The 25,003-nt window shown below is 45.0% G+C and overlaps 2 protein-coding genes across 2 annotated transcripts in view; one reads left to right on the top strand and one right to left on the bottom strand.

The window, feature by feature from the left end:
* Nucleotides 1-553: 553 nt before the first annotated feature.
* matcap2 (microtubule associated tyrosine carboxypeptidase 2) lies at nucleotides 554-8,045 on the bottom strand. Its single transcript, XM_080002239.1, has 7 exons — nucleotides 7,831-8,045; nucleotides 5,779-6,431; nucleotides 4,345-4,488; nucleotides 3,738-3,870; nucleotides 2,123-2,428; nucleotides 1,508-1,605; nucleotides 554-1,179 (listed from the first exon to the last, which is right to left on the bottom strand). Exons 1-7 carry the CDS (start codon nucleotides 7,853-7,855, stop codon nucleotides 1,021-1,023), a joined length of 1,518 nt encoding a protein of 505 aa, XP_079858365.1. The 5' UTR covers nucleotides 7,856-8,045; the 3' UTR covers nucleotides 554-1,020.
* A 5,505-nt stretch (nucleotides 8,046-13,550) lies between these two features.
* Nucleotides 13,551-25,003, top strand: part of anln (anillin, actin binding protein) — a 22,319-nt gene continuing 10,866 nt past the window's right edge. The window contains exons 1-9 of the mRNA XM_080002454.1: nucleotides 13,551-13,692; nucleotides 15,859-16,009; nucleotides 16,120-16,539; nucleotides 17,020-17,327; nucleotides 18,841-19,213; nucleotides 19,329-19,525; nucleotides 19,915-20,022; nucleotides 23,275-23,392; nucleotides 24,747-25,003. The exon at nucleotides 24,747-25,003 is cut by the window's right edge and continues 99 nt beyond it. Coding sequence (XP_079858580.1) covers nucleotides 13,675-13,692; nucleotides 15,859-16,009; nucleotides 16,120-16,539; nucleotides 17,020-17,327; nucleotides 18,841-19,213; nucleotides 19,329-19,525; nucleotides 19,915-20,022; nucleotides 23,275-23,392; nucleotides 24,747-25,003 — 1,950 coding nt within the window. The 5' untranslated portion in view covers nucleotides 13,551-13,674. The remainder of the gene's footprint in view (nucleotides 13,693-15,858; nucleotides 16,010-16,119; nucleotides 16,540-17,019; nucleotides 17,328-18,840; nucleotides 19,214-19,328; nucleotides 19,526-19,914; nucleotides 20,023-23,274; nucleotides 23,393-24,746) is intronic.

Genomic DNA, 25,003 nt, shown 5'->3' with positions numbered 1-25,003 from the left:
TGTTTCATTCTTTGTAAAAACAACATTGACTTGAGCACTTTTCCTTATTTCCTTGAAACAACTAGAACAGGTTTGCAAAATTAAAAACAGATTGAAAGAGGGCAAGAAAAATAAAATAAAAACAGCCAAGGGCGCCTCAAACTAAGAGGCGAACTAAAATAACCTTGTTCAAATATTAATTTCAGTGACAACTCCCTTCTTGGTAACATCCCACAACAACTGCAGCTGAAATAAAGATTCACCTGCTGAGGGATTGTGTGACGCTACCTCCCCACCTGGAACAAAAAAAACAAAAACTAACGAAACATCAAGGTATGTAGACCATTACCTCAAGGAAAAGTATTTTTATTATTCATATTTCAGGTGGACATCTAAAATGCTTTCAGCAAAATACATACAAATACCATACTTTACGAATAGATCATAGAGGTGGCATTTGAGGTAATAACACCCCCCCCCCCCAAAAAAAAAGGTTTTTACAGCACAATGTCATCAAGTATCAGGAACAGTCTGAGGCATTCGGTTTCATTTCCCAGAAAACAAAGATCAGTGACAACACCTAGACGATAACTGCCGGCGACGGCGCATTCTAAAAAGGTAGCTCACGAGGTAAGAAAGTGCAAATAGCGAGGCAGGGTGTGCGTTGGAAGAGGGAAGTCACTGCAACTCCGGTTCCAAAATATTTGAGCTGTGACGTCGCTGAGGAGTCATTTTTAAGCGGGGCAACGACACAAGGAAGGTCTAGTAGACCTCCATGGGTGAGAACGTTACTGCTCAGCATGCCATCTAGTGGTGAGAAGGAGGAGTGTCGGAGGAGGTTGCGGCATTGCTATACCCCTCACCCATTTCTAGTTGTCGTCTAGTTCTATAGCAACAACCGTGGTTTGTCGGATCGGTAGAGAAGTACACTTAGCTCGGAGGACTCTATGAGTATATATATTTATGTGGTGGGATCAGTGACATAGAGCAACATTATTAACTTATGTTAATGTGTTTTAATAAGGGTTTTGGGGTGGAGCCTCAGACAATGACCCTGAGCTCCCTGTCTGTCAGCTGGTTGACCGCCATAATCTTCTCCAGCTGCTGGGCATAACCCATCTGGTTCTGCATGAAGTGCGGGATCCGCACGTTGTCCATCTTAGCCAGGTCTTGAAGCCTGTCCACGTCCTCAAACGACACCTGGACACACACACACACACACCAAATAAATGACATCATAGCTTCTACTCTGACAAAGATGGAGGTTTTTCTTTACACTAGTGAGACCCTAGCAGCTGTGAGCAAATCTCCCATTAGGTGCTCTTGTCAGGCAGAAAAACATGGTCAGCTGGCACTCTTTAATGGCGGTTACATAAGCCTGATTCAGCTTGTTTGTTTCAGCAGCGCACACAAGGCTACCGATGTACCGTGCCGTTTGTAATTTTTCCATAATGGAAAATAATTCCACAGAAAATGACTATGTTTAACGAAGACGAATGAAGCTACGTACACAGATAGATACACTCACCTTTCCCTGTGCCATCAACATTGGGAAGTCGATCTCGTTCCTGTATCTCAGAATCATCAGGACGCCCTCCAGGTACACCTGATCCTTACTGAAGCAACCTGCTTAACAAATAAATAAATAAATAAATAAATAAAATTTTTGCTGGAAAGGAGAGAATAAGCAGGATTAGCGGTCATGGTGAGTGTGAGGATGCACTGCAAAGAGATTGTGTCGGCAGCCAGTGCTACATAGGTTGCCAGCTTCATTCAAGCCAATAACAAACCTTAATTAGATTTTAAAAATATATAAAACTGATAGAATTGCTTTGTCCCTGTTGAAGCTGTTTGTTGGTCCGGTGGATTTGTACAGAGTTAGACTGACAGATCATAAATTGTCAAGATCAAAAACCTGTTACTGGCCCAAAACTAGGTCTTGGCTAATTTTAAGTCATTCCTTTTAACAAAGTACAGAGTCTTCAATTCGATTTTAGACTCACAAAAGAGGCTGCAAAAAAATAAAAAATAAAAACTTTGCAGAACTCAAATCCGGTAAATAAAACGCAGCTAAAACAGTCGGCTTTTAACCCTCCCAAAAAGGCCTAGAGAGCTGCAAGCTGTTTGGGTGCGGGCACTGGACCTGGCTGCGCCGTGTTGGTCTGGCCCCTCTTGGCGCGGACACAGTAGTCCCAGCGCGTATTGGGGTCCTGGACGAAGCGGCCCAGGCTGTGGAAGAGCTTGGCGAAGGACAAGCGGCCCGCCTGGTAGACCGTGTAGTAGAGCAGGGCGGCGCGCCACAGCTTGGGGTCCTTCCGGAACAGCACGCTGTGGATGCTGGCCAGGCCTTCCTCGGTGGGGTTCAGGGGCTTGAGGTTGTGCTTCTTCCTGCCACCGCTGCTGCTCCATGGCTGGTGGCCGTTGTTGATGCTGCGAAAGTAGTGGGTGCCTGCGGAAACACGCAGAGACGGCGAGTTCGTCATTAACGGCCTAGTCCAGTGTTTCCCAACCTTTTTTGACTTGTGATTGACTTGCCAATTACCGAATCTCATTAGCAATTCAAACCCTTCATTAGTTCTAACAGTTCTCACTTTTAGTGTGAAACTTGAGCTTGTTCTGATAAATTAGTACAGCCGGCAATTTTGAATCTTGCAACACAAGAGCTAGCTTCCACTATTTATTTTATAAATGTTCACACTTGGCAAGCTCTCACGGTGTACTAGTGTGCCGTGAGAGCTTGCCAGGTGGGAACATTCTTCAAACTTGACTTCAAATATATAATGGAAGCTAGCGCATGCGCCGCAAGATCAAAAACGCAAGGTTGTACAAATTCATCAATTTCAACAGAGTGGTTGATGGAATATAGAAATGGAAACATTTACTGACGCCTTGCCCTCACAATGCATTGCGGGATATGCTTGCCAGCGTGAAGTGTTCATTGTTTGCATACTATGATATTTCACTGGATGTGGAATATCATCCTCGTACTTTTTGATGCATACTATGGTTTTGGACATTTTGGCGTTGGTTTAGGACACCAATTTGGCGTTCTAATTGGTATGCAAGTAAGCATGGACTTGATCCATCACTGCAGCTGAATTTGTCATGCTAACCTTGTGTTTTTATGTGTATGTATGTATGTATGTATGTATGTATGTATGTATGTCGGTTTAAAAAAAAGAGAAGGGAAAAAAAAAAAAAAGATGTGGTCAGGAATGTGTTAAGAGACACCACAAGTATTCAAAAAGGATATGTGTTTTCATTGTGCAAAGCAGCCTCCAACAGTTCAGTGTTGGGATGGTGTTATGATTGCTCATACTGAATTGCATTAAAGACTTTGGCTATCCTTGCAATATTAATAACAAGGCTTGTTAATGATAACCAACCACATTATTTGGAGTCAGAGAATTACCCCCTTTCTGCTTTATTCAATGACATTTGAAACAGAATATATATATATATTTTTTCCCAATTTATTTTTTTAACTTTGCTACAATGCAAAGTGCACCAGTCCCTGTAAACAGTTTTCCTGGACTAGAGAGAAAAAAGGCTCTGCTCTGCATTACTTTCCTTCAAAAATCCTTAGAAAGCTAAGGTGCGTCTGACGTGAGAACAAATGGCTTCAGTCAACGGCTCAATTAGGGAAAAGTGCAGAGTAAGATTCACTTCCCGCAGGGATAGAGGATAAGGCACCAATAAGCAGGCAGATTCCACACACACACACACACACACACACGCACGCACGCACACACACACACCGATCTCATGCTGCAGGATGCCCTCCAGCCAGTGCTCGCGGGCAGCGGAGACATTGATGGCAAGCGTGTGGCGGCCGTTCACCACCGCCATGGAGGCCCTCGACAGCAGGTCGTCCGTCACGTGCACCACGACCTGCCCGAAAAACAGCGTTCGTTAGATGCCATCTGCCGCGGCACATGAGAAACACTTAATCACCTCTTGCTTCTTCTTCAAACTCCCCGTATCCATAACATATCCCACAATGCACCGCCCTAACCACTGTGAGAATAAGCATAAGAATCATTACATGCTGTAGTCACTGTATTATAACTCTCATAAGGAATGTAGTTGTAATAGTAGTAGGACAAAGTCGCATTTCACAAACAAAATAATCTCAAATATCTGTTTCTACTCCATGTCATTGTATGAAATGAACATTCTTTGCATATTATTCAAACCCCATGCCACGGCCAGCCTTTACCCTAACATTAATATTTGATGAACAAAGAAGGGCAGCGGGAACATCGGCTTTATTTAGAACTTTGCGAAAATGTCATAACAGCCCTCGAGCACCAATCTCGCCCATTGGCGTCGCTCATTGGACGTATTCTGCTTTACTCCTCTCACCTCCCCCATGCAGCCCTCTTTCTCCATGTACTTCTTGACGTTTTGGCCAATGCGGTGCCTGGAGAGGAGAGCGCCACCGGTCGCCTGTTCAAACGTCTCGTAGTTCCCGTACCTCTTCAGCGTCAGGTCCATGATCCGCACCGCCTGCGAGAAAGGGGGAGGGCAACACACTCAAGAGCTGGAACCATTTCAGGTTCAGGGGTTAAACCGCCGGGGGTTTTATTTTACTTTTTCCAGCCCGGCCTTGGAATGTCCACCTTTAACACTTTAAACAAGGGTTTAGGATGTGGCTGTTAACTCGAAAGTTCATATTTGGGATTGGGTTTGCGTTTGAAAAGTTAGTCTAATGGTATGTCTTTGAACAAGGGCTCTTTCTCACATCCGTTATAATCTACGTATGTTGAACAACACTTTTTGAGGAAAGAAGGATGCTACTGTTCAGATTAAAAAGGACCGTTGAAGGTCTCCTCGTAACTAAGTGTTCTACTGTACAATACAGGCTCACAGTGCAGTCAGTTCCTTTCATTCCTATTCTCAGCGTTCCCGACTGTTCCGTCTTCTAATAAAGAGATCACTGGTCCGAGCAAAGAGGTCGCTGGTCAGTGACAAAGGGGTGATTAAATGAGAGCCTGGCAACTCATGTGGACTTTATAATTGGAAAGTGAGGTTTGTCAAGCGACACAGGAAAAACACAGCGGCTGTTGTTACGTACATAAAGCACAACGGTCAGCGGACACTTGTATTCAGGGTTGCTGCCTCAATTTGAAAACGTTGGGCCCAATTATTCTACACTGCACACATACGGCTCAAACAAAACGTGTCAAGCATGAGCCGCCGCTCTAGAGGAAAGAAGAGGAGGCGCAGAAGCAACATGGACACATGTCCGCGGGATCACTTTACTGCGTTAACGACGGATACTATACCTCGCTATGCCTGACTAGCCACAGACTTGTATTACCCGGGGCGAGCCCCAACACAACACTGTTTTCATGTCCAATCTGGTTAAAGAGGTTAAAAACCTGTATAAATAATTGTGTCCACTTACATTTTTTCTGCTAAATCCCTTCGGGGTTTGCTTAACCATGGCCGTTTTTGGGGGGCTAAAGCTACTTTCATCCAACCATGGCTCACTGACAAGGAAAACGCTTCTACTCTGCTTTCGCTTAGATGACAGATTTTCGCTGCAGGAGCACTCACGATAAAGAGGTTTGGCAGACAGCGTTTGTGCCATCGCAACCCTTGGCACAAAAAGCTGGAAATATTCTCAACTGGCCAGCGCAGCATTAAGCTCAGGTCTCTTTGGGCCTGCGGTCTGCGGTCTTTCCGCTCTTGATTACCGCATTCAGTTTGTTTTATAGCTCTTGCAACACAATAGAGGTTTCTCTCTGTTCGGTTTTCGTTTGAATATGCTCACCGTTGTTTTGTGCCCCTTACCTGTGTCAGAAAGCGATCCGAGGCGGTGCTGTGCTTGGCCAGGACGGACTGAGACACCGGGTTTCTGTACTCAAACTGCGGGTTGTAGGTGAACTCGGACTTGTAGAACTTGCTTTTCTCCCTCTCCACATTGGACGGCTTGATGGCCGTGAGGAGACAGAGCTTCTTGCTGTTCTCCACTTTGCGCGCGGCGGCCGATCTGGGCAACTGTGGGAGCTTGGTGGACGGCGAGGTGGAGAGCTTGGTCGGACGGGGCCCGGGGCGAGTGCAGAGGCCCATGGAGCTTCCGTACACAGAGATGTTCCGCACCAGCCTGGTGGGGCTTCCAGAGAGCATGCTTTTGGAGGGCGTGCTGCCCGCGGGAGGCCGTGCGCAAAGAGGGGCTGTGCACGGCAGACGTTTCTTTTTATGGATCGTTGAGGGAGATTTCACCACAGTCCTGAGCCTCTTACGAGGGGAACAGTTGGGGCTGTGCCTCTCCCGCTCCTCAACCTGCAGCAGCACATTGTAGCTACTGGTGCCAGTGGTGAAGAGGTCCTTGAGGACGTTGGAGGAAAATCTCTCCAGGTACACTTGGCTCGTCGTCACAGGCTCACCCGCGTTGTTCAGGAGACTCTTTTTGGACATTTCAACCTCTGGCCAGTGGAGCCTTTCTGCAAGAGGAGGAGAAAAAAAAAAGTGAGTCGGAAGTGAGGAGAGAGATCCTCGGATTCAACCTATTTTAGACTCGCCCGCACGTGCAGACTTCCTTAAACCACCGCCATAGGACTAATCCTCTTATGAAGGCAGTGTAAAAATAGATCTATTCTGCCGCCAAGCTCGCGCAAAAAAATATTCCTGTGAAGGGTCGAAGCACAGAGTCTGTGCTCAGCTTGACGAGTGCTTTTGCAGCAGTGACACCAGCTCCATAGCTGTCCCCTGCTGCGTGTATTCCTGCACTGTTTATTCGCGAAGATGCTGTGTCACTCCAAAGCACGTCATTTTAAATTCCCACAATTGCAGTAATGTCAGCAGACTAGCTATTATTGGCCACGCATCGTTGGATTGTCAGTTCACGGCAGTGCTGTCACAGAACAAAATGCTCTCATTTCTCGAGGCTGACGGGCCCTGTGAGCGGGAAGGGCCCTGTGAGGCCAGTCTAATATGACCTGAAGCCTTATCAGATCCAAAGCTAGCACGCTGTTCAGACGGGTGCACTGTGGTGGAATGAACTCCAGCCCAAACTGCACAGACAACTGACCTCACCACTTATATCACTGGAGGGGAGAGAGAGAGGAAAGAAAACACAAAACACATATCCAATCATAGCACTGTATGCTTATATTGTGTGGTTGGTTCATGTTCGTCTCCAAAAAAAAAGGACAACATGAATTTTGATCATCATTCTCAGAATTTCCACGAGGAATGCTTGTTGTTGTGAAGTGAACGATCATATTGTCCGCGATCTGCGTATCCCTGGTTCTCATACATTTTGTAGTGACGGTCAATATTTATGTACGCAAGTCAAATGTTCATGTATTATAAAGGTTGTCTTGCATGGGCTGTAGGAACGAGGTGCAATTTGTTAAAAGATAAAATATTAAAAATTAAAAAATGGGGGGAGCAATAATTTCTTGATTTGCCTCTGCCGGACCCCCAGTGAATGTGCCACGGAACACCTGGGGCTTCTCGAACCCCCGTTTGACCCACTGCACAGGACGCGCTGCTTTAACGGCAGCATTGTTTTCCAGCCTCAAGAATTTTAAATTACATTAGTTTATTAAACAATGGAGTAGAAATGTACAATATTACACAAAACAAAAAACAAAAAAACATCACATTGAATAATTTACATTAAATCGTCGATAAATACACAAACAAACAAACAAACATATACACAGACTATACACACACACACACACACACACACACACACACATCTATATCTATATACACACATACACACACAGACACATTTCATTCCATAGACGTAAACAAAATGATAATTGTTTAACATTTGCGGGCTTTTAATGTCTATTTGAGAGAATTAAAGTGCGTTAAAACTGACGTTACCTCTCGCTTTTATGGATTCCAGCATCTCCCGTGTGGGGTAGAACTCCTGCTCGGTGTTTGTCTCCCTGGGGAAAACAATGAGTCAAACCCGAGCAGTAACTGCCTGGCTGCTGGTTTCCTTACACGACGCGAAAAGCAAAATGCACAGCACTGCGTGAGCGCATGGCCGGTGGGAGCTGACGGCCGGTCCGGCTGAGCTGAGCTGAGCTGCCCGGGCTCCCTCCACCACCAGACGGGAGTCAGGACCGACTGCCCCGCGCCCCGCCTCGGCCGTTTGGCTTCGCTGCTTGTGACGTTGGGCAGAACGCCGGGCGTTGTGGGAGAATGAGTTCGTGCCACACGTTACGCCAGAAAAGAAAACAGAAACAGTCTTTATTCGTCACGCAACACACCGCACTACAACACATGCTTGCACACACACACACACACACACACACACACACACACACACACACACACACACACACGCGCATGCTTTGATGGAGGCCTCTGCTTTTGACCCATCCTGGCTTGTCCTTCCTCCGGGGGCACAGCCAGGAGCAGTGGGCAGCATACGTGGACGCGCCCGGGGACCAGGTGATAAGTGTCCATCGCTGGTCGGACGATGGTGTCATGGAGCAGACGCTTTTGTCCAGAGCGACTTACCTACAATCAGTACATTCGCCCCAGTGTCAAGCCGCTGCATTTGACAGTCACAGGTGAACATTCCGTAGAAACAAGCAGCACCAGTAGAATTGGAGAGTTTTGTTGTTTGTCTGTTGGTTTGTTTGTTTTTTTATAAAAACATCAACTACAAAAAGAGAGAATGAAATACAGGTACTCCTCAATTAATGACCTACCTGTTGAACGACCGTTCAGACTTACGACCAGCTCCGCGACCAGTCTGTATCGTACGCTGTGTACGACACCACGGGGTGCGCGCTGCGTCTCAGCGTCAAGCATCTCATCTCATCAACCTTTATATACTATATACACTATATACACTATATTACATTGCATTTAGCAGACACTTTTATCCAAAGCGACTTTGGGGCGACTTTGGATACACTCTACATACTATATATACTATATGCACTATATACACAGGTGGAATCGGAGTAAGGCCAGGAGTACAAACTGTTCTACCATGGAGTGGATGGCAGGAGAAATTGGGTAGGGATAGTCTTGAAGGAAGAATATGTCAAGAGTGTTTTGGAGGTGATGAGAGTGTCGGACAGAGCACGAAGCTGGAAATTGATTTGGTGATAATGAATGTGGTCAGTGCATATGCTCCCCAAGTTGGGTGTGAGCTGGAAGAGAAAGAAGAATTCTTAAGTGAGTTGGATGTAGGGGTGGAGAGCGTCCCCAAGGGAGAGAGAAAGGTCGCTGGAGCAGATCTCAATGGGCATGTTGGCGAAGGGATCAGAGACATAGATGATGAGAAGGTGACGGGTAGGTATGGTGTCAAGGAAAGGAATGTTGAAGGACAAGATGGTGGTGGATTTCGCCTAAAGGATGGAATTGGCTGTTGTAAATACATATTTCAAGAAGAGGGAGGAACACAGGGTGACATACAAGAGGAAGGTACACACAGGTGGACTACATCTTATGTAGGAGGTGCAATCTAAAAGAGATTAGTGACTGCAAAGTGGTGGTAGGGGAGTGTGTTGCTTGGCAGCATCGGATGGTGGTCTGTAGGATGACTCTGGAGGCCAAGAAGAGGAAGAGAGTGAAAGAAGAGCTAAAGATAAAATGGTGGAAGTTGAAAAAGGAGGAGTGTTGTATGCAATTTAGGGAAGAGGTAAGGCAGGCAATAGTTTCGATTGAACGGTTACCAAATGACTGGGAAATAACTGCAGAATTGGTGAGGGAGACGGCAATGAAGGTACTCAGTGTATCATGCAGGAAGAGGAAGGAAGACAAGGGCCCTTTCTTAATCTACGTTCTTGTCTGTACTTGTGTTCTTGTGGACTTGTGAAACGTCATCAGTCGCAGCCCAAGTACTGTTCCAATTCAAAGTACGCATCAAGCCAAGTCCTGTCCAAATGCCCCGATGTGGACTTGCTCCGCCCATTTTATCGAGGACGGTGGTGACTTGTGTTCCTAACGAGACTGTTGAACACCATCCTGGAAAGGAAGAGGATGCCGGAGGATTGGAGAAGAAGTGTTCTGGTACCCATCTTCAAGAATAAAGGAGATGTACAGAGCTGTAGTAACTACAGGGGAATAAAGTTGATCAGTCACAGCATGAAGCTATGGGAAAGGGTAGTGGAGGCTAGGTTAAGAGGAGAGGTGGGGATCAGCGAGCAGCAGTATGGTTTCATGCCAGGAAAGAGTACTACAGATGCAATGTTTGCTTCAAGAATGCTGATGGAAAAGTACAGGGAAGGCCAGAGGGATTTGCACTGCGTCTTTGTGGATTTAGAGAAAGCGTATGATAGGGTGCCAAGAGAGGAAGTGTGGTATTGCATGAGGATGTCTGGGGTGGCAGAGAAGTACGTAAGAGTGGTACAGGATATGTATGAGGGCAGTCAGACAGTAGTAAGGTGTGCAGTAGGCGTGACGAAGGCATTCAAAGTGGAGGTGGGATTGCATCAAGGATCAGCTCTGAGCCCTTTCTTGTTTGCAATGGTGATGGACAGATTAACAGATGAAATCAGGCAGGAGTCTCTGTGGACTATGATGTTCACGGATGACATTGTGATCAGTAGTGAGAGTAGGGAGCAGGTTGAGGAGAGCCTGGAGCAGTGGAGGCATGCATTAGAGAGAAGAGTAATGAGAGTCAGCAGGAGTAAGACACAATACATGTGCCTGAATGGGAGGGAGGGCGGCGAAAAGCTGAGAATGCGAGGAGTGGAGGTGGAGAAGGCGGATGAGTTCAAGTACTTGGGGTCGACCATCCAAAGCAGCGGAGAGTGCAGTAGAGAGGTGAAGAAGGGGGTACAGGCATGGTGGAGTGGGTGGAGAAGAGTGGTCCGGGGTGATCTGTGACAGAAGGGTTCCAGCAAGAGTGAAGGGGGAGGTCTTCAGGACGGTAGTGAGATCAGCTATGTTGTACGGTTTAGAGGCGGTGGCACTGACAAAAAGGCAGGTGGCTGAACTGGAGGTGGCAGAGTTGAGGATGTTGAGAATTTCATTGGGAGTGACAAGGATGGACAGGATTAAGAATGAGTACATTCGAGCAGCGGTCCCCAACCTTGGGGTCGCAACCCGGTATCAGGTCGCAGGTCATGTGGTGCCGGGTTGCAAAGAAAGAATATATAACTTGCGGGCCTCCGGATGGCTCAGAGGTGAAGACGCTCGCTGAATGCTGACCATCGCTTCCTCGTCTCGAATCCCAGCACTGCTAGTCATTCTCTGACTTCGGGGCGTGGCTTCCGGTTCAAGCCGGAGACCCCATTCGGGGCGGCGATTGGCAGTCCGCCCCAGGGGGTGGGGGGAGGGAAGTCGAAACTAGTTTGTAGCAAAGAATATGCGGCTCTGTCGATACTGGAATTACAGTCGATGGTCAGCGAGTCCCGCCTCAAAGGAGGAGGTTCTACACATACATCATCGCTGGTTCCAGAGTCGCGTTGCTGCGGAACAGAGGGACATTTGACATGTTTCAAACATTGGCAGCGGTTTTAGAAGCGACTGAGCTTTGGTCTCCATTTCCCCAAGATGGTGAAGGATCATCTATCTTTGCTTTCCAAAGGGTTTGAGTGTTACTCCCCAAAAACAAGAGATCGCAAATGATGGCAGCTTTAAAAGTATGTTTGAGACAATAACTCTGTCGACATTCTGGATCAAAATCAAAGCAGAACATCCTGAGATCGCCACAAAGGCACTGAAAACCCTGCTTCCATTTGCAACATCATATCTTTGTGAAGCAGGGGTTTCTGCAGTAACGGCAACCAAAACTAAAATACAAGCAAAACTGGACATTCTGAACACACTTCGGGTGTCATTGTCTCCCATTACCCCGAGATGGGACCGTCTCGTTGCAGAGAAACAAGCCCAGGGCTCCCACTGATTCATCGTTATGGAGAGTCGTAAATTGTATGCATTTTATATTGTACGATTTGGTTTAGTTGATCCCAGTGACATCTATTTGTACTTGAGAATTTTTGACCTGGTAGTTTAACAATCAATCACATTTTGTTTAAAATGTTTCACTTTTTATGCCTGGAAGAGGTGTGTTTTTCCTCTTTTGGACAAGCGGAAGCTCGATTCTGATGTGTGTCTTCCAAGACTTGAAATGAATAACAAGACTAAACTTGAATGTTTAATGTTTTTTTGCTCACTATAAATTATTATAGTTATACAGATAATACGTATCCTGTTGTTTTTAATGCCATTTGGCGTATATTTCCGTCACACCTTGATAGCCGGTCCGTGAAAATATTGTCTGACGTAGTACCGGTCCGTGGCGTAAAAAAGGTTGGGGACCGCTGCATTACAGGGAGAGCTCAGGTTGGATAGTTTGGTGAAAAAGTGAGGGAGGCGAGATTGAGATGGTCTGGACACGTGTGTAGGGGAGATGCGAGTTACATTGGGAGAAAGATGCTGAGGATGGAGCTGCCAGGCAAGAGGAAAAGAGGAAGGCCAAAGAGAAGCTTTAATGTCCTCCCTCACCACATGCATGGATGTGGTGAGGGAGGACATGCAGGCGGTTGGTGTAAGGGAGGAAGATGCACAGAACAGAAGGTATTGGAGGCAGAAGATCCGCTGTGTTAGCTCCCCTAACGGGAGCAGCCGAAAGTAGAAGAAGATACTGAATTCACTGTATACGTCTCATCAATTAATCTTGAATCTCATCACCGTTCTCAGTCTCAGTCTCGTCCCCACAGTCTGTCAGTATTCACTTCACTAGAGTTCGCAATGACGCAATAACTCGACCAAGTCCTTGGAATGGAACTCGGTTGTTAAGTGAGGAGTATCTGTTAAATAAAAAATTGATAAAATGAGAGGGAGAAATAGCTTTCTCTACTGGCAACACGTGGACTAACATTCTCAGCTGTCAGAATGTGTTCTCCCTGTCATAATGGAAACATTTCGGGATATCAGGCTGAAAATCACAGGACTTTCCTATTGTGGGGAAACAAGTCAGCATTAAGAGTTTGACACATGCGTGAGCTTCCTTTCTTATTGAAAACAGTTATTTTGAGCTTTTCTCACTAAATTGCGGTGAAAGCTGACTTGTTGGGACAGAAAACCATTACCTATAACGTAGTTTACGCTAAACAGCTTAACTGAAGTGGACAACAGAGCTCTCTTGTGGCCAAATCACGCATTATAATAAAAAAAAAAAACCCAACTACTTAAAGTTAAGGGGGAGAAAAAGAAAGAAAAAATATTAATACAGCCGGGTATGATGCCCTTTTTGAACGATCACATAGTCAGACTACGAAAATGATGTGAATGAGCACACGTTTCTTCCAAAAGTCTCATTTCTTCATCGGCGTGTATTGACTTAAAACAGATTTTGTTTACCCAAGTGTAGATTAAATGTAACTTTGATTGAATTGAATTGACACGGGAGTTCAGTTGTCGTTTTTCTTCTACGACGATCCACCGGCATCGACACGACGACAAACCGCCTCCTGCGCCTCGTTCCACGCTGGGTTGGCGGGGCCCGAAAACCACGCCCCCCTTTTCTGCGATTGGTTCCCGGGCGCTCCCTCGTCCGCGGGAGTCTGCGCAGTGGACGCAGCGCTGAAATTCAAATTTGAACGGGGCTTGTTTGTGTGGAGGAGGCGACACCAGGCGTTCCGCTCGCCGCGGCCACATTGAAATTGGATTTCGGGCCGTTTATAAGACCGTGGCGAGACGATATATTGTCGAAAGTGTTTATTTTTTTTTCCCCAAGGATAGGCAGTCTTCGAAATGGACCCCTTCACCGAGGTGAGTGGCATCTATTAACGGAGCAGAGCGACAGCTACCATTTCCACTACACCGCCACGAGCGGAACCGGTTTGTCGTCTTTAGACGTTATTTAACGTCGTTGTTTATTTGACCGCGAGACACAATACAAGTGACAATATAAAAATAAGAAAAAACCTAATTGACGCCGCTTCACCCTAGCGAGCTGGTCTTAAGATATTACAACCGTTGTCATGCTGATATAAAACATGTCAGGTGTTCTTTGAATTGTAGATGATGGATATTTGAGTCGTCCGTGGATAGACATTGCGGTGTAAGCAGCAGCGCACATCCAAACAATAGGCAATAAAACGTGAAGTCTAAGAATAAAGTAAAATAAATATATTCTGAGAAACAAAGTAGAAAAAATGGCAAAGTGCGATGCACCTAAAAGATAACAATGACGCTCTGTATCAACAACTAGCACTGTCAAAAATAGGCAATTGTTCAAAATAGACTAGGTTATTGTTGTAAATTGAATCCTATAACAAGTTACATAAAGAAACAAGTTGATTTTCAAGGTTAATTTTGCGTCTGGTAAACACATTTCTGTAACAATGAATGCTTTCAGTTACTTCTGTTATTGTCCCAATACATGCCATAATGCCACTGTTAAGATCATGCAAAGTCACGTGAGAGAAACATCCCACTTTTGTTACCAAGTAAGGTCAAGCTATTTCTTAATCCAGGCGTGTGTCCAACACCGACCTCAACTCTTTATGAGGAGCAGCCTGAGTTATTACAGGCTCCAATGAAGGAGAGAGTTGTTTTATAGTTTGGACTCTGTCCAAATCAACAACTGAAATTTCACTGTAACTGGTTACATGCCTCCCCAACGATTCAGGGTTTTTTTTTAGTCACTCCACATTTCAGCCAATAGGATTTGAGGGTTCAGGCCCTGTAGCTAAGCGCTGCAGAACAGGAGTGGCTCATTCCTATGGAATGACATTAAACGCTGCCTCAAGTTTTCCAGTCTCCTTTGGCGGAATTGTGCAGGCGGCAGTTACACTGCAGGAATGTGTTGGGTCTTGCAGAGTTACAAGGCGGTAAATCCGACCCCATGACACTTTGCCTGTGAGGCAGAGGGAAACACTTTTAACACAATGAAGATAGGAGCAGATGCAGGGAATGAAGAGTACTAAGCAAACAGGGGGTCCTTTGGTCCTCAGTTTGATGCTATTTTACATAAGAACATTTGGAAGGAGCCATTGGGCCAAACTGCACATACTGGCAGGTGCAGGTCAACAACAACAAAGGGATGTTATTAAGACAACTATATTACATTTCCCCCTCTATCAGGGATTCAAAACACAATGTTAAAGAGTACTCCCGCTAATATTTGGGGAATATGTGGGGATGGTGGCTCAGGCGGTAGAGCTGGTGGTCTAGTGATCTAAAGGTCGCTGGTTCGATCCCAGGCTCCTCCTGCTAGCATGCTGTAGTGTCCTTGAGCAAGACACTTAACCCCTAATTGCTCCTGATGGCTGCGTCCGTCAGTGTTTGAACAATTGTAAGTCGCTTTGGATAAAAGCGTCTGCTAAATGACTAAATGTAAATGTAAATGTAATTTCAGACCCTGTATTGAGAGGAAGTCAGGGCTTCTCATAATCATTCATTTAGATGTGATTTAGATAATGTGACATTATCTTAATTTCAAGACATTACTACTGAAAAGTCCAACCTTGTATCCCAAAACAGAGTTATTTGTTGCTGCCTGTACTAATAAACTAATGAATAGATCACGACAGAAAGCGTTTATTCAGTATATTAAAATTGTTAAGGATTGTTTTATCGTGTTAAACAGCTTCTACTGAAATACGATGGGAAATTTTCCTCCCAAACTGCATGGAGGGAAAGTATGTAAAACAATGGGATGTTTTGATGTGAGAATGATATTGAAATGATATCGAAAAAACTTATTTTCTATCTATCGATTTAATGCTTGCAGAAACGTCCCCTTTTTAGATTGAAATATGCTTTTATAGGTTGATTCATAAGGCAGGAGGGGGATGACTAGCTTGTTGGGGGATGAAAAACTGAAGGAAGGGATGTAGTAATCTTTTACTATTCAAGAGGTGTAGGCTTGAGAATCTGCACTGCAGGTAATTGATGACTTTTTCCAATTACACTGTGTTTTTGAAATACCAGAAACTCTTGGAGCGTACCCGTGCCCGACGTGAGAACCTGCAGAAGAAGATGGCAGAGAGACCCAATGCTGTGAACAGACCCATGGCAAAGAGATCCAGGGAGCCACTGACTGAGACCAACAGTGTATTAAGTGAGCCAGTCATCGATAAAGGTATGGGTGCCTCTCTTACACGGCCACACATTTGTTTGTTTGTAATACATGATGATGGAGTTCCCACTGTGAAAAATGCTCCTTTTCTTTTTTGGAACTTCTGTCTCCAGCATCTCGCCCCTCGTCCAAACCCTCCCCCTCCAAGCGCAGATGCTCGGGGGAAACTGCTCAGTCCACTGCAGAGGAGGAGGAGAACAAGGCGCCGGCCGCAGATCCCCCCACGGACAAGAAACCCCCCACCGGCCCGGCCACTATCCGCCCTGCCTCCTCTCTGGAGAGGGCGACCGCAGAGCCCGTTGTCCAGCCAGTCCAAGAGAGGCTGAAAAGTCTGCAGCCCGAGCCTGAAGAGATGGTCACGTCCTTGTATCCCGACCCCCCGAGGAGCCAATCGGCGACAGCAGTGGCTGAAAGCTGTCCGACCACGCCGGCGAGCAGAGAGGAACCAAAGGAAACTCCCACTCCAGCCCCTATCACTGGCATGAGGTCCCGCCTGCAGAGACTGGCAGCGCAGAGGCAGTACTGGGATAACGGTAGGAGCCGTTGTGTTTTTAAAGAAAACATATACAAGGTAGCACCCATACCACTTTTGACTTTCCTAATCGTGTCCAAGACTTTGAGCAAATAACTGGTCTGACTGTTTGCTTGAACAGATGGTTAAACAACAGCAGCTTTTTTATTGATTGATTGATTTATTTATTTATTTATTTATTTATTTCCTTCTAATTGGTCTGGTCTGAAGGATAAGAAACACCGGAATTGCAAAATAATCCTTTCCAAAGTCAAGCTATCCATACTGGTGTTTTTAAACATTGTAAGTTGATTTATCAGCCATGTATCACTTAAAGAAGAGTGATTTTCTATCTATCTATCTATCTATCTATCTATCTATCTATCTATCTATCTATCTATCTATCTATCTATCTATCTATCTATCTATCTATCTATCTATCTATCTATCTATCTATCTATGTATCTATCTATCTATCTATCTATATCTTTCTTTATTTTAGAAACCTTTGATGAGGCTCCAAGCTGCGCTCCTCCGTCGCCTGTAAAGAGCCAGCTGGAGATCCCAGCGGTCACCACCAGCACAGCACCATCAGGTCCTCTGCTGGGGAGGAAGGGCCGCCTGGCCAACCTAGCTGCCACCATCAGCTCTTGGGAGGACGACCTTGCCAGCCACCCTGCCGGCTGCAATGACAATGAACAAAGGCCATCTGGCACCGCCGCTGCTTCCACTGGCACCAAACCGAGCTCCACATATCCAGCGCTAGCCAGCAAAGCAGCCAGCAGCCAGCCTACACCGAGCTCCAACAAGGTAAGATCACAACCAAACTGCACATTTTTTTTTTTTGTCCTCAATTACATTCGATTTTTTTTTTAAGTTATGTTTTATTTTTTTGAACTCTACAAATGATTTATGAAGTGGATTATTTTGAGCCTTATTTGAGGATTATCCTATAAATTGTATTTTTATTTTTTTTGTAATTTTAGAGAAATATAATAGAACTTTTCTAGGGCTGTACCCGGCTCACAAACGATCAAATCGGATTCTGCTGTTCAATGCGACTGTTAGACTATTCAGAAGGGCTCTTCCTATAGGGGAGATAGGTGGCCGCCTAGGGCTCCACCCCGGCGGGGTGCGGAGAGGGAGTGATCAGGGCGCATGGAGAGCCATGTTTGTGTCTGGACCAGAGTTTCCGCGAGGAAAGATATAGTGCCGGTCAACGTGTCCTGGAAGATTTCAATTTCCCGGACAAACGGGAGAGATTCCTGTCAAATATTATCTGTTTATTGAGCTTAAAAACAACTGATAAGCAGGCTACATAGAGAATGACATCATCAAGGCATTAAGATGTATAATATTTTTTATTGAATATTTAAAATAAAATAAGTCCTGTCAGTTAATGCCATTTTAAAAATAATTATATAAAAATTACAAATATTACTACTAGAAATCAAATATCCGTTCTTGAGCAATAAGTAACAAGTGCAGCCACTTTAATTAACATTTCACTAAAATAACATTTTGATAAAATCAAAACAAATATATATACGGCAAGTAGGTCTAACTAAATAATAACATTTGTGGTGTTGTCCGTCTTTGTTGTGGCATTGCGTCGACATATTTTACACAGTGGATATTTGCCGCCTGCTTTCGGTGGGAACTTAACTATCCCCAAAAAACGCCAAACTATGGCTGTATGAGTCCCAACGACACATCATCTTTCCGCCTCTCCTCAGAGTTCTAGACACTGCAGCTCCATCTCCGCTCTGTGTGTGTTCACTCTGTTACCAAGCACAACCTGTCCAAGAGGTGGTGGGGCAGCAACGTTGCAATTTTCCGAGTGGGGAAATGAACAGATCTGCGGAATTTTTTGATTGAAATGATCCACCCAGCACTATTTCAAATTGTATTTGGAGGTAATTAATTTCACTGGACATTATGACAGGAGAGATTTAAATATGTCACACTTCAACAGATTTTCCCGTTCAGAAACCGTCAATTACCAGATAACGGAAACGCTGGTCCAGATGCCGACGATTAACACATCAAAAAATATATTTATGGATCCCCTTATTTATAATTCATTACTGAAATGTTATCCCTTGTGCATTTATAAGCTTCTATCTGTTTTATGCCCCTATCGTTATTGACACTGACTGACAAAAAAAAAAAAAAAAATGACTGCACGACTTGAATCTCATTTAACTGACTGGTTTCTGACTAATGATTCAACTTGTCGACTTTCAGTGGGCAGCCCTAAAATAATAATTTTCTGCGGAATATTGGCCTCCTTTTTTTTTTTTTTTTTTTTTTTTTCTATCAGGCCGTCTACTCACCTGTCAAATCCGGCAAAGTTATTCCACCAAGCCCCCAAAAGGTCGATGTCCCAGTCGTCAGGCCTCTGTTTCAGGGAGGGAGAGGACCGGCCTCTCCCCAGAAAATTTCAAACCAGGGCAAGGGCTTTCCCCCCAGCCCTCAAAAGGCTGGCCCCGCAGCAGCGCCTGTATCTCACAGCCCCCTGAGGAATCAGGCCCCGTCCAGGGGTCCCGTCCTGGATGCCAGTCCCATAAAGCCAGGCCTCCCCGCAAAGCCGCAGGTCACGCCCGGTCCAACCTCTCTCCCCTCGGGCAGAGAGAAACTACCGGCCGGGAGCGCCGCCACACCCCTGCAACAAAAAGCCACCTCCAGCACACCAGGTGAGATGCGTCAACTTCTGCGTTACATCAAATCGAACATTTATTATTTATTGTATTTTTATTATTATTATTATTTTATTTCAAAATTACTCTCGGTTGTTTGGTCCTCCCACAGGTGTCAAGTCTTTCCTCGAGCGCTTCGGAGAAAGGTGCCAGGAGCGCGCCAACCAGTGCACCCTGGCGGCAGCAGGTGCCAAGCCCGTCAGCTCCACCCCAGCAGTCACCCCCAGCACCAGACTGGCCCAGGAGAGGCTCCTGGCAGCGCAGGCCACCAGCACCACCACTGCTGACCTCACTCAGAGGCAGAAGCTGGTGCGTTCAAACCATGCATCGCTGAAGGGATGGTTCCATTCACCTTTGTTAGATGGCAGAAGAAATTTGTATTATTATATTAGGACTGTCAAAGGATTAAAATAATTAATTAGGATTTAAACCAGTGATACTTGAGTAGTTAATCACAATTTACTCAAATTTACCCTAAAGACATATTTTTCTATTTAAAGGTGCATTGTGTGAGAACCCGATTTTGATTATTGAGAACAGAAACACAAAATAATCATCATCAAAATATACAGTATATATATCTTATTTCTGCCTTATAGCAGTATTTTCCTTTGCTTCAATGATGTACTTAACCGTTGAGATTTGTCGAAGCACGAATATGTAAATAAAATTCCCAAACGTCCGTTTTCCTGTTGTAGGAACGTGAATCTGAGCTGGCTCAAATCCGCAGCCGCTTCCAGAAGGATAGCAACACGTGGAAGAGCAAGGGTGACTTGGCAGACACCAAGAAAACCCCAGAGGTCAAGGTAAGGCGAAAATATAAATATCTAAAAACTACAGTATGTCAAAAATATCATATCATGATTGTTTTTTTTTTAGGCAGGATCATGACCTTATCACAATTCCTTTTTCATATTGGTTTTTAAGACAATTTGTGACCTAGACTATTTGTACACTGCTGTGTACTTTTGGCTGTGGGTGAAAACATCGGAAATGACTTTTAGTCCAAAATCAAATTATAGGAGATTTATGTTCCTGGAGTTGCTTTCTATCTCTCAACTTATTTTCAAAACTGAGTTTGATTTCTAAATATTAAATAAATATTAAAAAGCCGAGGCTACATGTTCTATCAGTAATAGTTGAGTTACTCACCAACAAGTTCTTTAACAAACAGCGATCTTGCTGTTCGCTTTGAAAACATGCAGATCAAGATCATCTTTCGATATTCTAAACGATGTAAAGTCAAAATGTGAAACTGTTATCAGAAAATAAGGATATAAAGTGTATTGAATCGTGAACAACTACACCGCATCTTCTTCGTGTGATTTAAAAAAAAATAATAATAATAATGATGTTGCGCTGAGGCCACCCCAAAGGACACAAAGAAGAAGAACTGGTGTGACTTCCGTAAGCAATGTTTTAAAGAAACTACAAATAAACACCATAAGCAAGAAATTTCACTTCTCTGTGAAAACGTAATCTCCGTGTTGTTATGGATTATGAGAAGAGGACGGTAGAAGCTTTCAATAAAATTGCTGAACTGGCAGCGGCAGGCAGTGGAGCAGAGTGCGGCCAGAAAACAAAAATTCTCAGAATGCAAAGGGCTGAATGCCGTTTTCATTCTGAGAATTGTTGTCCTCTGGTGATACGTTTTCATGTGCGAGATCTGAAAAGTTCCACTTTCTTCTAATCTATCATTGTTATAAAACAAATGCAGGAAATGAGAATGTTTCGAAGTTACAGAATAATAGAGGCGTCATGCTAATATTATATTAAATATTATTTTGGAAAAACACATTCAACATTATCTCATGAAGGAGTAAAGCACCATCCAAATGTAACCATTTAAAGCAGATTGTGTTTCTACACCACGTTCCAAATTATTATGCAAATTGGATTTGAGTGTCCTAAACATTACATTTTTTGTTTTTCTATTAAACTCATGGATGGTATTGTGTCTCAGGGCTCTTTGGATCTCCAAATTAAATCTCAGACACCTGTGATAATTAGTTTGCCAGGTGAGCCCAATTAAAGGAAAACTACTTAAGAAGGATGTTCCACATTACTAAGCAGGCCACAGGTTTCAAGCAATATGGGAAAGAAAAAGGATCTCTCTGCTGCCAAAAAGCCTCAAATAGTGCAATGCCTTGAACAAGGTATGAAAACATTAGATATTTCACAAAAACTTAAACGTGATCATCGTACTGTGAAGAGATTTGTGGCTGATTCAGAGCACAGACGGGTTCTTGCAGATAAAGGCAGAATGAGGAAGGTTTCTGCCAAACAAATTCATTGTATTAAGTGAGCGGCTGCTAAAATGCCATTAGAAAGCAGCAAACAGGTATTTGAAGCTGCTGGTGTAGGATCAAGGTGTAGGATCCTCCAGAGGTTTGCAGTTGTGCATAAACCTACTATTGGACCACCACTAACCAATGCTCACAAGCAGAAACGGTTGCAGTGGGCCCAGAAATACATGAAGACTCATTTTCAAACAGTCTTGTTTACTGATGAGTGCCGTGCAACCCTGGGTGGTCCAGATGGATGGAGTAGTGGATGGTTGGTGGATGGCCACCATGTCCCAAAAAGGCTGCGACGTCAGCAAGGAGGTGGCGGAGTCATGTTTTGGGCCGGAATCATGGGGAGAGAGCTGGTCGGCCCCTTTAGGGTCCCTGAAGGTGTGAAAATGACCTTGGCAAAGTAATTAGAGTTTGTGACTGACCACTTTCTTCCATGGTACAAAAAGAAGAACCGTGCCTTCCGTAGCAAAATCATCTTCATGCATGACAATGCACCATCTCATGCTGCAAAGAATACCTCTGTGTCATTGGCTGCTATGGGCATCAAAGGAGAGAAACTCATGGTGTGGCCCCCATCCTCCCCTGACCTCAACCCTATTGAGAACCTTTGGAGCATCCTCAAGCAAAAGATCTATGAGGGTGGGAGGCAGTTTGCATCAAAACAGCAGCTCTGGGAGGCTGTTCTGACATCCTGCAAAGAAATTCAAGCAGAAACTCTCCAAAAACTCAATGGAGTACAATGGATGCAGGAATTATGAAGGTGATATCAAAGAAGGGTCCTATGTTAACATGTAACTTGGCCTGTTAAGATGTTTTTGATTGAAATAGCTTTTGATTTCAGTAAATATGACCTTCTAATGCTGCAAATTCAACAAATGACCATTTTCAGTTCTTTACAACCTATAAAATGTTTTGAAACTCTTGTGCATAATTTGGAACAGTGCATTTTGAGTTTTTGTATTTTTGAAAAAAATACTGTTATCATTGGGAGGTTTGTTCAACAACATTTGAGTTATACCCTAACGGTGGATGACTTGAAAATTATACTGACTGTCATTTCAATAGACTATTTGGGAAAATCAGAGAAAAATGTCATTTGCATAATAATTTGTAATGCAGTGTAAATGGGTATTTTGTGCTTCAGAAGTCTGGAAATGCTTTAAAATGTAAAGCCTGATTACTCAGAAATTCTGTTTCCAAAACCTTCATCTTTAATATGTTTGAGATGTGGGCTCTGCCTTTTAAAGGTGCGGTGTTTAGAATTTACGGAGCGGACTTGGCAATATAAAATATAATATTCATAAGTATGTTTTAATTTGTGTATAATCCCATAAAATTAAGAATGGTGTTGTTGTTAGCCCCCTATATCTACATAGGGAGCGGGTATGCTTCCACAGAGGCCGCCATGTTGCACTGCCATGTTTCTACACTTGTGCTCCATGTCTCTCTTTTTTTGCCATCGACCCACTGCATCAGCAGTGTTCCGGCACCTCCTGATTTACAAATCCCGGCTAGCAAATAGTGTGCTTTAAGAATTGCCTGAGAAAACAACTTTGGATGCATGTCTGAGCCATAGAACTGCAACTCATAAAATTTGTACTGTAGCACGAGACCAGCAATCAATACCTAAAGGCAGATCATGGAGACATTTCAATCGTTCACAATCTAATATTGTCATATAACATACCCCTAATGGAGTGGCTTACAGACTTAGCAGCACCGTCGACCTGTTGTGAATTTCACTTTTGATCTGTTTCTCAGGAACAGCCGCCCCAGGAACTACCCTCAGGAAATAACGTTGCCAAGGCGCAGTCACACAATGAGCCAACGGCAGCCTCTGCTGACTCTTCACACACTGCCCCCAGTTTAACTTGTGCAGGTACAGTATCATTTTTCTATTGACTAACGTGTGTGTGTGTGTGTGTGTGTGTGTGTGTGTGTGTGTGTGTGTGTGTGTGTGTGTGTGTGTGTGTGTGTGTGTGTGTGTGTGTGTGTGTGTGTGTGTGTGTGTGTGTGTGTGTGAGTGAGAGAGAACCAGGGAGTGCACAGGACTTGCCTCCAAGCAGCAGATTAGGCCCCTCAGCCACCCCTGAGTCCTGCAGCTATATAGACACACACACCACGGGAAAGCTCTGAGCACCATGCCCTGCAGCCATGCCCACCCCCAAAGCCGGCAGAAGTGTGGCTGCTCCACCACAGCCGGCGCATGGAAGCCACGCAGGAGGAACAAAGCCGACAGCCACCTCCCGTACTGCAACCCACACCCACAACGGCGAGCAGCCTCCAAGGGAGCCTCGAAAGCACCCGGTGGCACTTCCCGCAGCTATGCCGGGTTGCATCAGGCCAGAACCAACCTTGCACCAGGGGCACGCCAAACCAAGCCCGCAGGGGGCCCACCCGGTCACCCTCCGGCCAACCACACCCCCACACCAACCCCCCAGCGCCCCCCCCTCCACCGCGAAAACCCCAGTGCTCAATGTGTGCTGTTGGTGAATGCAGTTAAAATTGCAGGGTGTGACGGCACGAGTCCTTCATGCATGTTGAAACTGAATCACTCACACCCCTTCTGCCCCGCAGACCCTGGTCTGGTGGTGTGTTATTTGGAGTAAGATTTGTATGAGTGTGTAAGTGTTCTAAGCTAATATGAGTTGTCATAAAATTGCAGGACAGACGTGAAGCACGCCAGAGCAGGAGCATGACGGGCGAGATAGCAACCGCTCACTCCATCCATATCCACATAGCTCCCAACCCACCCCGTCCCGCAAACCCTCGGCCTATTTTGTGTAATATGTACTGAGTTTGACTTGTGGTACTGGGAGAGATAGACAAAGCACAATCAGATTGATGCAGGGGTTCTGTCAGTGCGGACCCGGCCCCAAACCTGCAACTGTGCCCCAAACCAACACATGGAAGCCAGCCGCTGGCACACTCCCACCCCCAGAGACAAGAGCAGACGCTGGCAAGATTTTGGCGTCATTGCCAGGAAAGGCGTACCCTGCCATCAACAATAATAATGGCATATAGAGGAGCACATGCAGAACGAAAATACATTAAATTACAGTTTCTTAAATGTCAGTCCTAAGAAGTTCATCTTTAAATCATATATATTGGATTTTTTTTATTTTGTTTTTTAACAAAAAAATCTTAAAGATTACCACTTTAAAGTACGGTTTACATGCTGTATGTTAAAATGGCAGACCGTAAATGACTCCCAAATGTTATGTCTTCAGCAGGAATTGGATTGGCACTGTCTCCCCCGGCCTCGACCTCTAGCCCACTCAGGAGAGTCGGCCCCTTGGTGCCTGTGGAGAAGCCCTTTGACGAGACCGCAGAGGAAGAAGAAAGGGAACAGAAGACGGAGGAGGCGGTGGTCCCGGAGGTCGAGATGAACGTCGACCAGTCCATCAACTCTGCGGTGATTAACGAGATCTTCGACGGCGCCCTGGAGCAGAGCGAAGACGGGTGTAGCGGCTATGATGATGAAGAGGAG

Source organism: Zeus faber, assembly GCF_960531495.2.
Source record: "Zeus faber genome assembly, chromosome: 1".
Taxonomy (NCBI): Eukaryota; Metazoa; Chordata; class Actinopteri; order Zeiformes; family Zeidae; genus Zeus; species Zeus faber.
Note: the sequence above shows the minus strand (reverse complement) of the source record. Positions and strands in the feature narration are given on the sequence as shown.